This window comes from Nilaparvata lugens, chromosome 1 (genome assembly GCF_014356525.2).
Source record: "Nilaparvata lugens isolate BPH chromosome 1, ASM1435652v1, whole genome shotgun sequence".
Classification (NCBI taxonomy): domain Eukaryota; kingdom Metazoa; phylum Arthropoda; class Insecta; order Hemiptera; family Delphacidae; genus Nilaparvata; species Nilaparvata lugens.
The window spans coordinates 90,363,871-90,376,583 of NC_052504.1; the positions used below are offsets into that span (position 1 = coordinate 90,363,871).

General features: G+C 33.0%; 1 protein-coding gene across 1 annotated transcript in view; it reads left to right on the plus strand.

Annotated features, from left to right (window-relative positions):
• LOC111044446 overlaps positions 1–10,481 on the plus strand; it is a 133,378-nt gene extending 122,897 nt beyond the window's left edge. The window contains exons 4-5 of the mRNA XM_039419570.1: positions 6,003–6,141; positions 8,298–10,481. Of these exons, the coding sequence (XP_039275504.1) occupies positions 6,003–6,141; positions 8,298–8,430 (272 nt within the window). The 3' untranslated portion in view covers positions 8,431–10,481. The remainder of the gene's footprint in view (positions 1–6,002; positions 6,142–8,297) is intronic.
• Positions 10,482–12,713: the final 2,232 nt, after the last annotated feature.

The window sequence follows — 12,713 nt, forward strand, 5'->3', positions numbered from 1 at the left end:
TATATATTGTCTATGAATAAATGAATAAATAAATAAATGAATAGTTTGTTCCAATTATACCGTACTCAATTCACAAATAATTTATTCTGAATTGGAAAAAATCTTGGAAATCTATACAAATCTGCAGGTGTCTAAACAAATACAGTGCTCATTATCACACAATACTAATTACTCATATTATCTGAATTCGAAAAATTTTGTTCTCTATCAAAAGAGCCATCAAGAATGTATTTGTATTGAGACGTTCATTCGCAAACCAACATCTACAAAACTCATAAGACCATTATTATAAGTATATCATGCAAAATTATTGTTCATATTTACTTTGAAATGGTGCTCTATGACAAACCCAAAATTGTTGAGTCGCATCCACAATTACTTCATGTTAAGTTAGGTTTCTGTGACTTTTGCTACGGTGTATCAGTGTTATGTGGGTGCTCTGTAACTGTATACGGGCTACAAGTAACTGTAAGCAGCTTGTGATTTTGATCATTTGAATATTATTTGCAGATCGTCGGATCATCTTGTTTGATAATAATATGCATGAAATGTGGCTTTGATGAGGTTTGATTGGAGTTTGTGGAGTGGTAGAGATGGAATGGAGTAGACAAACTGTTTGAGCTTTGATATAGCAATCCATGATCACCAAATATTGTGGGATTGAACCAATTTAGACTGCGAGATTGGTTTGTGGGATTGAAACATCCATGAATGCTTTTTAGCTCCAGGGATAACTAAATGCAGATAGAAACATTAAAAGAACATTTGTTATATTTCAAATGACAGCAACAAGTTACTGAAAAAAATATGTTACAAGTTGATGAAATCAACGATTTCCAGGTTAACAACATCTAATCACGTCCTTCACAAATGTTATTTAAATGGCAATTCAATATATTGCAGAACAAATCTGTTGATTTTAGCATCAAAATCTGACAATTTTTAGTAACCTTCTTAAGAGATCAAAAGTGAATTGTATAAGTGCATCATTTTCAATACATTCCAATCACAAGTTCTCCTTGCAGAACTGAATATAAATTTCTCACTTTCTGCTCAGTTATTCACAAGTTATTACTGTAATTTGTTAACGATTCGACAAAAGTTTGATCTGATTTTCATGCATTAATTGAATAGTGAATGGAGTATTTTGAATCCTGATTCCTGAATCCTGATGTGTAATAACATGAGCAATTTCTGTATCCATCTCTTCATTACATTTAAATAAAATCTTGAAATGACTTAAAGACACTTTTGTAGAGATCTGAATTTTGGAGAATCTTGAATCCTTAAAGTGTAATAACGTGTGCGATTTCTGTCTCCATCTCTTCAACACATATTCATTATTTATTTATTTATTTATTCATGAAAAACATGGAAGCATACAGGACTTCTCCCAAAAATTGCTTCCATAACAACACAATTACAATAGTTCATTATACATAGTAAGAGTACAGAAAAGAAGAATATTGAAAAATTACAATGAAAGAAGAGGAAAAATAATAGAAAAAAAGAAATGAACAAAGAAAAAAACAGAATCAGTACTAATCATACCCTTGATTAACTTAATACTTTCAAGACACCTTTGTAAAGATTTAGATTAAGTTATGAATCTGAATAATCATGGATTTATATCATCTATAAATATGAGTTTAACATCAATAATCTCAGTTTGTCATCTATAATAATCATTTATCACCTCTTTTGGAGTTACATTTCTTAGTGTCTCTTTAGGGTGTAAAAATTGAGGTTGGATAATGAATAATATTACGAGTATAATTTATAAAGTATGATCAACATTCCTCACATCAACCATCCCACCTCTAATCAGCCTTCAGTCTACTGTCTAGCATCAGCATACACACGACATGACCTTTTCAATTACTGCTACAATATTGGACTATTATTCTAATAATACTGTATTTGCAACTAATCCAATCACCTGACATGCATGGAAGAACAGAGGAGCATTATTTATTTCATGAATGGATGTTCTAATTCTCTATGAGCAAGTCTCCAGGAATGACACTAAAATAATCTCATCTCCATTTAAGTCTCATGAGCAAGACTCTAAATATGACACTGGAATAATCTCATCTCTAGCACTTTATTCTTTATATGACAGTGAATTATTATACGAGAGCAAAGTAATTATGAATCAAGGTTGACTTGAATCATCGTAAAATATTCTCACCACGTGAGCTCTTGGGTGACAGATCATGCGTCTTCTTAGTGCTTGCAGAAGTTGCCTATAATCATGCACATCACGCTCCGCAAGCACAAGTTATCTGTCCTTTATCTTTCGCGGATGAAATAATAATTGTGCGCGCCAAACATCTGCAAACAGTGGAGCGCATTGGTTGCAAATTCGGCTGAAATTTTTCAGCAGAACATAAAAGCAAGCTGACGAAACGTTGTGATGGCAGAGTTCGGAGCAGAACACAAACTCAGCTCGAACTCAATGGAACAATAACAATTCCGCGTAGTTTCATTGTTCCTGTTGGAATTGTTCAGTGTTCCAACCAACTGCGGAACTGTGTAACCTGTCGAGTCTTTCACTTTCAATAACATCGTTTGTAACAATGTAACATTCTATACTTCTGCTTGTAACATGGAAGTTGCCGTTACAACCCTTTTCATACTTCATTGAGAGACAACATGTATTGATGTCAATCTCACTGCTGAAGACAAATGATGTCAATAGAGATTTGAGAATAGATGGTGTGATTCATTGTTATGTCAGACATACAAGACAGAAATCCTGGAAAATACAATGATAGAACAGTTTTATACAATTGTTATTGAATGAAATCCATTCATTGGGTGACAGTTTTCTGTTGCGTGGAAACACTTCATAGTAACCGTGCGCGATCTACTCTATGAATATTTTGTGAATTAGTTTGAGACATTATTGAGGTTCATCATATAAGACACATTTCATAACCATGATCATCTCAGAATGAATTTATGAGTGTGATAAAGGATATAGGATCACATTAGAGCAAAGGTAATATAATTTGAAGCTCGCAAGATCCTAGCAAAATCTCTGAAAGACTCTTCAATAAGATTCGACTAGGAAATACTAGTGGATGTCTGTTGATACTTAGTTCTTATCATGATTCCAAAAGAAAATGAAATCAAAGATCCGTGATTATGATACAACTTAATTTCCCCTTCCAAACTACTACGTTTCTTCCTATAATATGCTTTTCATAATCTATTTCCCTCTCTCCTATGTTATATCTTCTATCTTCTTCTCTATTCTCTTTTATTTCATCTACTTTCATCCTCCAACTTCTTTCACTTTTGATATCTATTCTCCACGTCTATCCTCCAGAGACTACGTTCTCCTGAAAGGATACACAATTCTGTGCAAATGCAACAGCCTCGATACAACAATAGTCCAATACAATAAGATAATTTCGTGTTTCATGTTACAAATGAAGAGGTTCTCAGGAGAATGGGTAAGAAACTGCAAGTCATTGGTGAAATCAAGGAGCGCAAATTAAGGTACCTGGGTCACATAATGAGAGGTCACAAGTATGGAATATTGCACCTCATTATGCAAGGATAAATAACAGGTAGGAGATCAGTGGGGCGAAGAAGGATATCTTGGTTGCGCAATTTAAGGGATTGGTTCAAGTGCACCTCAAATGAACTTTTCAAGTCAGCTGTAAGCAGGGTGAAAATTGCCATCATGATAGCCAACCTCCGCCATGGAGACGGCACATGAAGAAGAAGAATTTCGTGTTCAATTTACATATCAAATTGTACTCAATAAAGTTCCGAAAAGAGTAAGTCGCGAACATTCAAAAGAGAATATGATAGATCTGAACAATTACAGAGAATATAAATGATGAGAAGAGATGACAATGAAGGCATGAAGTGACGAAGAAAGACGAAGTCAGGGAGAGAAAAATGTTCACTTCATCTCCTGCTTATTTCTTAGCATCTGTCCACCAGGTAGTCTATAGTGCCCCTTCAATCGATGAAGAAAGGAGAGTACAGTGCACTGATACAGAAGCGTTTTATTATAGAAACTCTCTTTTAGTGTTCAGTTTCAATTCTTTTGTTTTTGTTTCAAAGTTTTTCCTTTTCAATTCGTGCTTCGTTTGTAGCCAATGCTAATTGTATTTTGAGCGGTGAAAAATTCCTGTCTATAAAGAATGTGTCAAAGAGTCCAATGATAATTGTGTAAGGCACTGGAAAAATTTCCTGTCTATAAAGAATGTCGGATTCGATTATAATCTTTCTATTCACTTATAAGCTGAAACCAAACCAAGGAAAATTCAAGACCAGACTTTGATAAAGTAATCCTTTTTCATGCATATCAAGTTCATCCATAAAAGAGATTCCTTTGGCTCGAAAATGAGGCTTTGGTTGAAATAAATAGGATAAAATTATATCAACGTCCTCCAATCTACTCGAGCCAAGCAGATTCTGTGGAATGCCTACAGACTTAATCCACTCAATTCTGGCTTCATTGAGAGGAACCTTTTTAACTTCTCCCCTGACCCGTCGTTTCACTCTGATAAGAGCTGGAAACTTTTCACTTCCCTTCGATATTCAAAAGGAGAAGTCTGGCTACTTTGCATAAGGTTGAACTCTCAAGAGATGGCTATTCAGAATATTATCGGCTCATCAAGAAAGTTATTGAACAGCTCAGACAATTCAAAGACGATAAAAAGTTTATGTGGTTATCATTATCCTGTTCAAATAGTGTGGTTCATTTGTAAATCTATCCGTAAAGCTGCAATCAGCTCTACCTTTATTTCTAGATCATTCAAATGAATAGTTCATTTGAGAGGGATTATTAGAGTAAAGCTTTCCTAATGGGACCTCTTCAAATTCTAATACCATGTAACATAGAGAAGATAACATTATGCTATCGTTACTCCACGTTTATAATCTTTAGAATATTAGTCTTTCGACTTGAGCATCACGGATATTATTACGGGATATCATCCACGAGTTTTCAAGCTTCTCGGTAATAACATTTTCGATATCAATGTTATATAGCTCGATAGAATGAGAAAAAAACACAAAAATACTTTAAAATAGTGTAAAAAACACTTTTATGATCCACATTCAAAAATGGTTTCATTGTCAAATTATTTCTATAAATTGCTTCTCACAGCACACAATTATTCATTCACGCAAATCTATATTTGGATAGAAATTGAGGAGAACTCATATTATTAAAATAAATAAATTCTTATGGGCTTTTGTTGGTGGGGAGTTCCTTGTGGGGAGGTCCCACCGCCCGAATATATAATTTAAGCCGTCAATGAGCCTTACGACTGTCACACTTCATCCGGGACCGACAGTTTAAAGTGCCCATCCGATAACACGGGAGTGATCTGGTTAAAAAACGTTTGGTTGTGAGAGGGTTTGAACCCGGGATCTCTATGCTGCTACGCAAGCACTCTATCCACTGGACAACGGATCACTCCACTAATATTATTAAAGTTCCGATAAACATTGAAATTTATTCATTTTAACAAATCAATCCTCACAAAATAGTTTTATCCCCCTACACTCAGACGAATAGTCTTGTAGGGGTATTCCAGTAAAACATGCTCTGTATTACAATGTAATCTGTATTTTGTATGGGATAAAGAATATTTAAATTTGAATTTTAATCAATCAAATTCACATTCACTTAACAATATCTATTAAAGGGTTTGAATCTATTGCTCTTAGTATTAACATAGAGAGTTGTATGAATAATAATGTACTTCTCCACCAACTTGTGTTCTCTGGGGCTCACATAATAGATAATAAAGTATTAAAATGACTTTGTACTGGGAAAATTTATCAAGGTAAACATAAAAGATGAGAATTCCTGAGAATACCATTTTGTACTAACCTGGTTTCGCTAGAGCTCACGTAAACTTGGCTCCCAAAGTATTTTCTAATAAAATGAATTTACAAGGGGTTAGCATGAATGTTATTTTGTATAAGAATGTATTTAGTAGTAACATTATTCTTTGTAAACGTTACAGAGTATCTAACGTACACAACATGCTACCGAGGAATCACGAAAGACTGGGACTCATGTGCTGATCGTTTCCTGGCCCTTGTCGGAGAGGAACTCGCTAGAAAGAACGCATCACGTCAATCACGGCTTATTGAGCTCTGCTGGTGAGTTTTTTCCAACTTTAATCTCATTTCAGCATCTAATCTCACTTTGCTCTGACACAGTAGCGATTACATCGACTCACCCGAATCGTTATCTCGCTTTTATGGATGAAAAACTCGCTGTTTGTAGAAAAAGTGCACAGTTTACAAAATCTCTCAAAAAATCCAAAATATTCACGAGATTTAACAATTCACTGTTTCTGACATGATGGCGGAAATTTCAGCCTTGAACAAGCCCTAAATTTAATTATCAGGATACTTGTTCACAAATTCATAAACCCAGTTGCACAATGCATGCTCGTGAATTAAATTTTACCGCGAGTAGCTGTGGATAAATGACGTTATCACATTGCTGTCCAATCTATTTATTGGTTCTTGTGGCATTGGTTCGTTTAGATGACGTCACTCAACCACGTTGAAATTAGAATACAAACCCACAAGGAACCAAAATATAGACTCGGTCTCTATTCCCAAGAATTCTTATTTCCAATAATTACTTTCAGATGAAATCATTGCCTGTGGTTGATTACTCGTAGTTATGATAAGTATATCGCTATTCCTCGAATATTGTCTCCCTCGATTTTCAATCATCTATGTGATTGAATGAAGTCAATAGAAGTATTTATGGAGATAAGTGTATTTCTAATTGGATATTTTGAGTTTCTCACGGAAGAAAATGTGTTTTTGTAGGAAACGTTTAACTGGAATTTCACAAAATACACAGTTGAAATCGGCATTCTCTATGCAAAGTAAAAAGAAATAATTCAAGACTCAAGCTGAATAATATGAATGTAAGAGAAAATCATACATATCTATTTATTCATCCACAAAATAATGATAAATATTGATAAATAGAATAAAGATAAATATTGGTTACTCATAACAGAACATTCACTGGATTATAACACATGCATACTTTGGATTGAGCATATTACATGGACCACCACCCACACCTTATTTCAAAGATTGATCAATCCAGTGACCATCACGTTTTTGTAACTTTATGTTGAAATTCTAAATACACGTGATAATATTGAGCTCAAAAAAGGAAACAATTTTCCCGACCTTTTGTTCGATTTGAAATCCCAATTATAAAACGTTACAAAAATAATTCTAGTTAATTACTTACCTAGTTACTGTACTTTTCACAAAGTTTTTTGGTTAATTCTATCAACACAGTAGCTTTTTTCCAGGAATTGGAAACTTTCTTCCAGGCAATAAAAAAGTTAGCTCACTTTGACAATTCTCAACCGTACAGTTGAGAAGGACTCACAACGAACTTGGTCTGTAAAGTTGGTGAGAACTGATAAGAAGTTCCAATAAGCCAATTGATGTCATTTTACACTCTAATGAGCACTTGGGAATGAAAACCTAGTTATTGTTCATAGTTTTGAAAATTCTTCATCAATCTAGATCTTATAACTTATTGGAAAAAATCAAAATCCTAAACAAATTATCAAGTGAACATCAAATAACATCACTTTTTGAATAATCTCGACTATTCAGAGACAATTTATTAAATAATTTAGGGAGTGTGAAGAGGAGTGATATTTTCCGTATATATTTCTAAATGAGGCAACTGATATATAAATATAGATCTTAAATTGTATGGACTTTTAGAAAGCTTTCTTTATCACTTGACAAGTTGATATTTTATTCATAAATTGAAAACTCTCTACAGATTCAATTAAAATATTCTCATTGTAACACATTGCTCCCTGTTAGTAAATTCCGCATAGAATTCGCATCATTGAATAACAACAGAACAATTCAATCCCATGAATAACAAAACCATCCAACAATGCAACTCAATTGCATAAGAGCACTCAAGACCTTGACATCTCACATCAACAAACTTACAAATATTCATTGAAGAATCTATAATTTCCAACCAAGTTTCAAACTAACTATTATTTATTTCGAAATTTTTAAGTTCAACGATTGAACTGAAGTGAATGAGCTCAGTTTTTACTCGGAGAATGAAGCTTTTCTAGTATGCTTATTTTCGATTCCTACGCTGAATATGTATACAATGTATCCGAGAGAGTAGTTTCAGAGACATTTCAATGCATGCATGACATCTTCATACTCAATCCATCATCCAGAAATGTAACTCATATGACTAAAGTTTGCAGTATCATATTGTGTGTCTTTTGCAGTGCCAAACATGGATTCCTGAAATGCGTCTACGTTTCAGCGCGACTGAAATGTCGTAAAGAAGAAGCTTTGTTCATCCAGAAGATAGCAGATACCCCTTTCAAGTGTACGTGTTTATACTCCGCACTGCAGTAAAATTGACGTTAAAAGTATATGTAGTGGCTGCCTGAAAGCATTCCCGTTCAAAGAGAATTTATTCTTCATGTTATTTCTCATATTCAAGCCGTATATCTCGTTATAAAATCTAAACGACGATGTCTCTTGGAATAATTGAAAGTGTGTGAGTGTCTTGAAATAATTGAGAGTCTCTTGGAATAATTGAAAGTGTTTGAGTTTGTGAATATTATTGAGTTATCAGTTCCCCCGATGACTGATAAGCCTACAATATAGATGAGTACAATGAGGAAAACATGAAATGAGTTTTGGATAAGTACAATGAGGAAACTTGATATAATTCATAGATGGATAATATTCCTTTCTGAGTTTCTTATTCTACACAACTGATTCTTCAGTTCTATCCCTCAAGCACAAATTTCATGAACTATGATGACAATTTCAATACTACTTGGTCATCTCCATATAGGATAATTTCATGAATTCTATGATCAGCCTCTTGAGAAACTGAAAGATTTTTTCGTGATACGGCAACAAAATGTAGTAGAATGGGCTCACAAGTCAAGCATAATATGGTTTGTATGTGATGTAATAGTTCAAATGGATTTAATGGAATTATTTTAATGAATTGTGAATGATTGGATGAGTAATAATGCTTGTAGAATGTTTGCAAATCTCGGAGTCAACTGTTTGCGTTTCACAAGAGTTCAATACTTCTTGCGTTAAATATACATTCCTGAGTCTCATAACCAGACTTGATTAATCACTAACCCGAACAATTTGTTGTGTGAAATATATTACTGTTGAATAATATTATTTTCAAATGTATATTTCTCAAATAAATGTCACCTGTATGATGTATATTTTTGTATTGATATGAGTGAGTTCTCCACGAATGATTTTCAAGCTTTTCCACTTAACAATAAATTTCTTGCCACAGTTTTCATTCGAAATCTTATTAAATTTCCATGAGGCTTTTGAAGATTCAATCTTTCTGATCAATTCTAATGAAATACATAATTTCTACAAGTTCATGATCAAACTTTCTCTACTACTGGGTAGAGTTCTCTGGGCAATTTTGATACTACTGCCAATTTCTGAGTTTAATCAAAACACTTTTCTCAATCTTATTGTAGAACCAACGATCAAAGTTACTATTATGTCCTAGTTAGCTGACAATTTTTTATTCAGCCTAATTATTACGTTGATTATTTAAATTGTCTCTCTGTATTAGTGGAATGTGTGTAATGTATAGATTATAGATTAAATATTGTGATAATTGGATATCTTAGAATTCGGTATGAAATAAGAATAAAAATCCTCCAAGTACCCTTTTTAAAATTGTTCACACAAAATGTTTCGTCTATGATGCCATTAAACAATCTTAAAAAGGGTAGTTAGATTTTATTTTCATTTCTATTCAAGAGTAACCCTAAAAGACAAAAAGAAAAAAGACATTCCGTATGAGTAACACTAACTTGCTCATCATGATATCACTAACTTATAGCTTGATCTCGAGCCTACGAAATCAAAAGTGTTATTTCTTGTGCGAAACATCACTAAACAGCATTCCATGATATTTTCGATTATTCTGAATTAGACCAAACCACTATTGGTCTTACCAATAACCACTTGGTCATAACCACTATTATCAATATCTACTATTACTAAGTGATAGTAGGTGTTGCTATTACAGACCTCAATGGTACAAATACAAGTATCAATATAATCAACATCAAATTCCATCTGAATTGAATTTTACCTTGAGGAGTGCTCTAAATTGGAAGCTATTAAAGATCAAATTCCATTCTAGAAATGGAAATGAACTATTTATTGAATTCTCGTATTTCTATTAGAAAAAATGAGAGTTAAACTTTGAAAAGTTCATATTGACTATTGTATAATAGGTATATTATTTCTAGGGAAGAATGCAATTTCAATTCAAAACCATTATTTGACGGGACTATAGAATGTCTGATAAATATCATTGTATATTTATATCATAGGAAACCCCTATGTCTGTTATAGTTTGTCTGTGTATAGTTGTTATTAAAGTTGTGTATTTGTTTAAAGGCTCTTTCATTATGTGTATTACCTGAATATTTTATCTTCAAAAAAAAAAACAATTTAATCATGGTCAAAATTCGAAATGACAAGACATGAGATAAAGTTAAGTATAATAATTGTGCACTCCATAAAAATCCATTCATGATATAAATGAAATGAAATTTATTCATTTATTAGGTCAGCACATTCAATACAAAGATCGGAAAAGAAAAAGAAAATACTATTGCCCAAAACTTCTTCAATTTCCTAATTTATTTCCAAATTATATAATTTCAATTTCATTTTATAGTTATTTATACGTTACAATCAGCTCTTCAGCTACTTATACCCAGAAAATGATTCATATCTCACATCGCTTTCCTCCAAATACCTCAGATGGATTGCTCCATCGAAGCCATAAGCTCACAAATGGAATTCACAGTTGGAGTTCAACTTACGATTAAATGGAAATGGTTACCAATATAGGGGAAAATACTGAGGGAAGGAAACTACAACATTTTATCCATAGAAAATTGTACGGTAAGCTGCACAATCCAAAGCACTCAAAGACTTCAAAGCTGAAGATAACCTTCAACGGTATTGTAGTAGAAATCAGTTGGTGGAAGAAATTTCGTCCCATGACTAGAAGAAGTTATAGATCGGTTTCTCAGTCAGGGCAGAGCAGTCTAGTAGAGTTTGATAAACGAGTTTTACTTTGATTTAAGAATAGTATTGAAGATTGAAGATCGGTATCACATTATTCAGTGTAAACAAGAAATATTAGAGCTGTTGCTAATCTTACATCATATTCATTACATATATATTCGTCTATTAATTTCGTTAGAAATTTTAATTAACTATAGTACACTCTTTTGGCCTAGAAACTGGAAACAGAAATCGTAATTACTCGGTGTGGAAGGTATTTCAAAAACAGGAGGCTATAACTGGATCTATTCCGTTACCGATCTTCAATGAAAACATAACAATCTTATAATAAACGAAACAATCGACTTATACCAAAAAACATAACAATCTTATAATAAAGGAAAGAATCGGCTTATACCAATAAAAACATAACAATCTTATAATAAAGGAAAGAATCGGCTTATACCAATAAAAACATAACAATCTTATAATAAAGGAAAGAATCGGCTTATACCAATAAAAACATAACAATCTTATGATAAAGGAAAGAATCGGCTTATACAATAAAAACATAACAATCTTATAATAAAGGAAAGAATCGGCTTATACCAATAAAAACATAACATCTTATAATAAAGGAAAGAATCGAAAGAATCGGCTTATACCAATAAAAACATAACAATCTTATGATAAAGGAAAGAATCGGCTTATACCAATAAAAACATAACAATCTTATAATAAAGGAAAGAATCGGCTTATACCAATAAAAACATAACAATCTTATAATAAAGGAAAGAATCGGCTTATACCAATAAAAACATAACAATCTTATAATAAAGGAAAGAATCGGCTTATACCAATAAAAACATAACAATCTTATAATAAAGGATAGAATCGGCTTATACACGTACAGAATAGGAAATTCACGAATGACACATCATTACGTCTGAACTACTGGACTGATTACTTGGAATTTTGAATATAGATTCTTAAATCACCGAGGATGGTTATAGGCCTATTCTAAATTCTTCAAGATTTCAGTAGGTCAAGTTTTCAGACTGTCAAGTTGTTAATTAGACCCTCGCGGAGCACGGGTTACCTGCTAGTCATTAATTAAACAAGTGTTTGCTTCATGAGAAGGATCTATTATAAAATAAATTTCATTTGAAGTAGTATCACAATGTATGGACAAATTATGTGAGAAATAGAATGTCAATCTATTGAAGTGATCTGTTCCTTTCTATTACATGACTCTGCTCCATCATCCCTAACATGGGCTTCGAAATAATCCACTTTCTACCTTCAGCCAATCAGTCAATCTTTTTCTATCCTTACTGATTTTATCTTATCTCCTAGAGGCGAAACATCTTTTCGTGAACCATCATTATTCAAGTAATCTTTGTGCTGTAAATTTCAACTCTAAAGGGTGGAAATTGCTTTTAGTTCGAGATAGACGATACAAATAGTAAGCCTACCGTGCAGGAGCGGTTAAATCCATTGTAACTAGAATATTGAGTTCAGTTTCAGTGACTACATCTACGTAACACCTGGGCCAGCGTCCTTTGAGAGCAGTTGCTGGATTGCACTCATGTTGGGAATAAGTAACTACATAC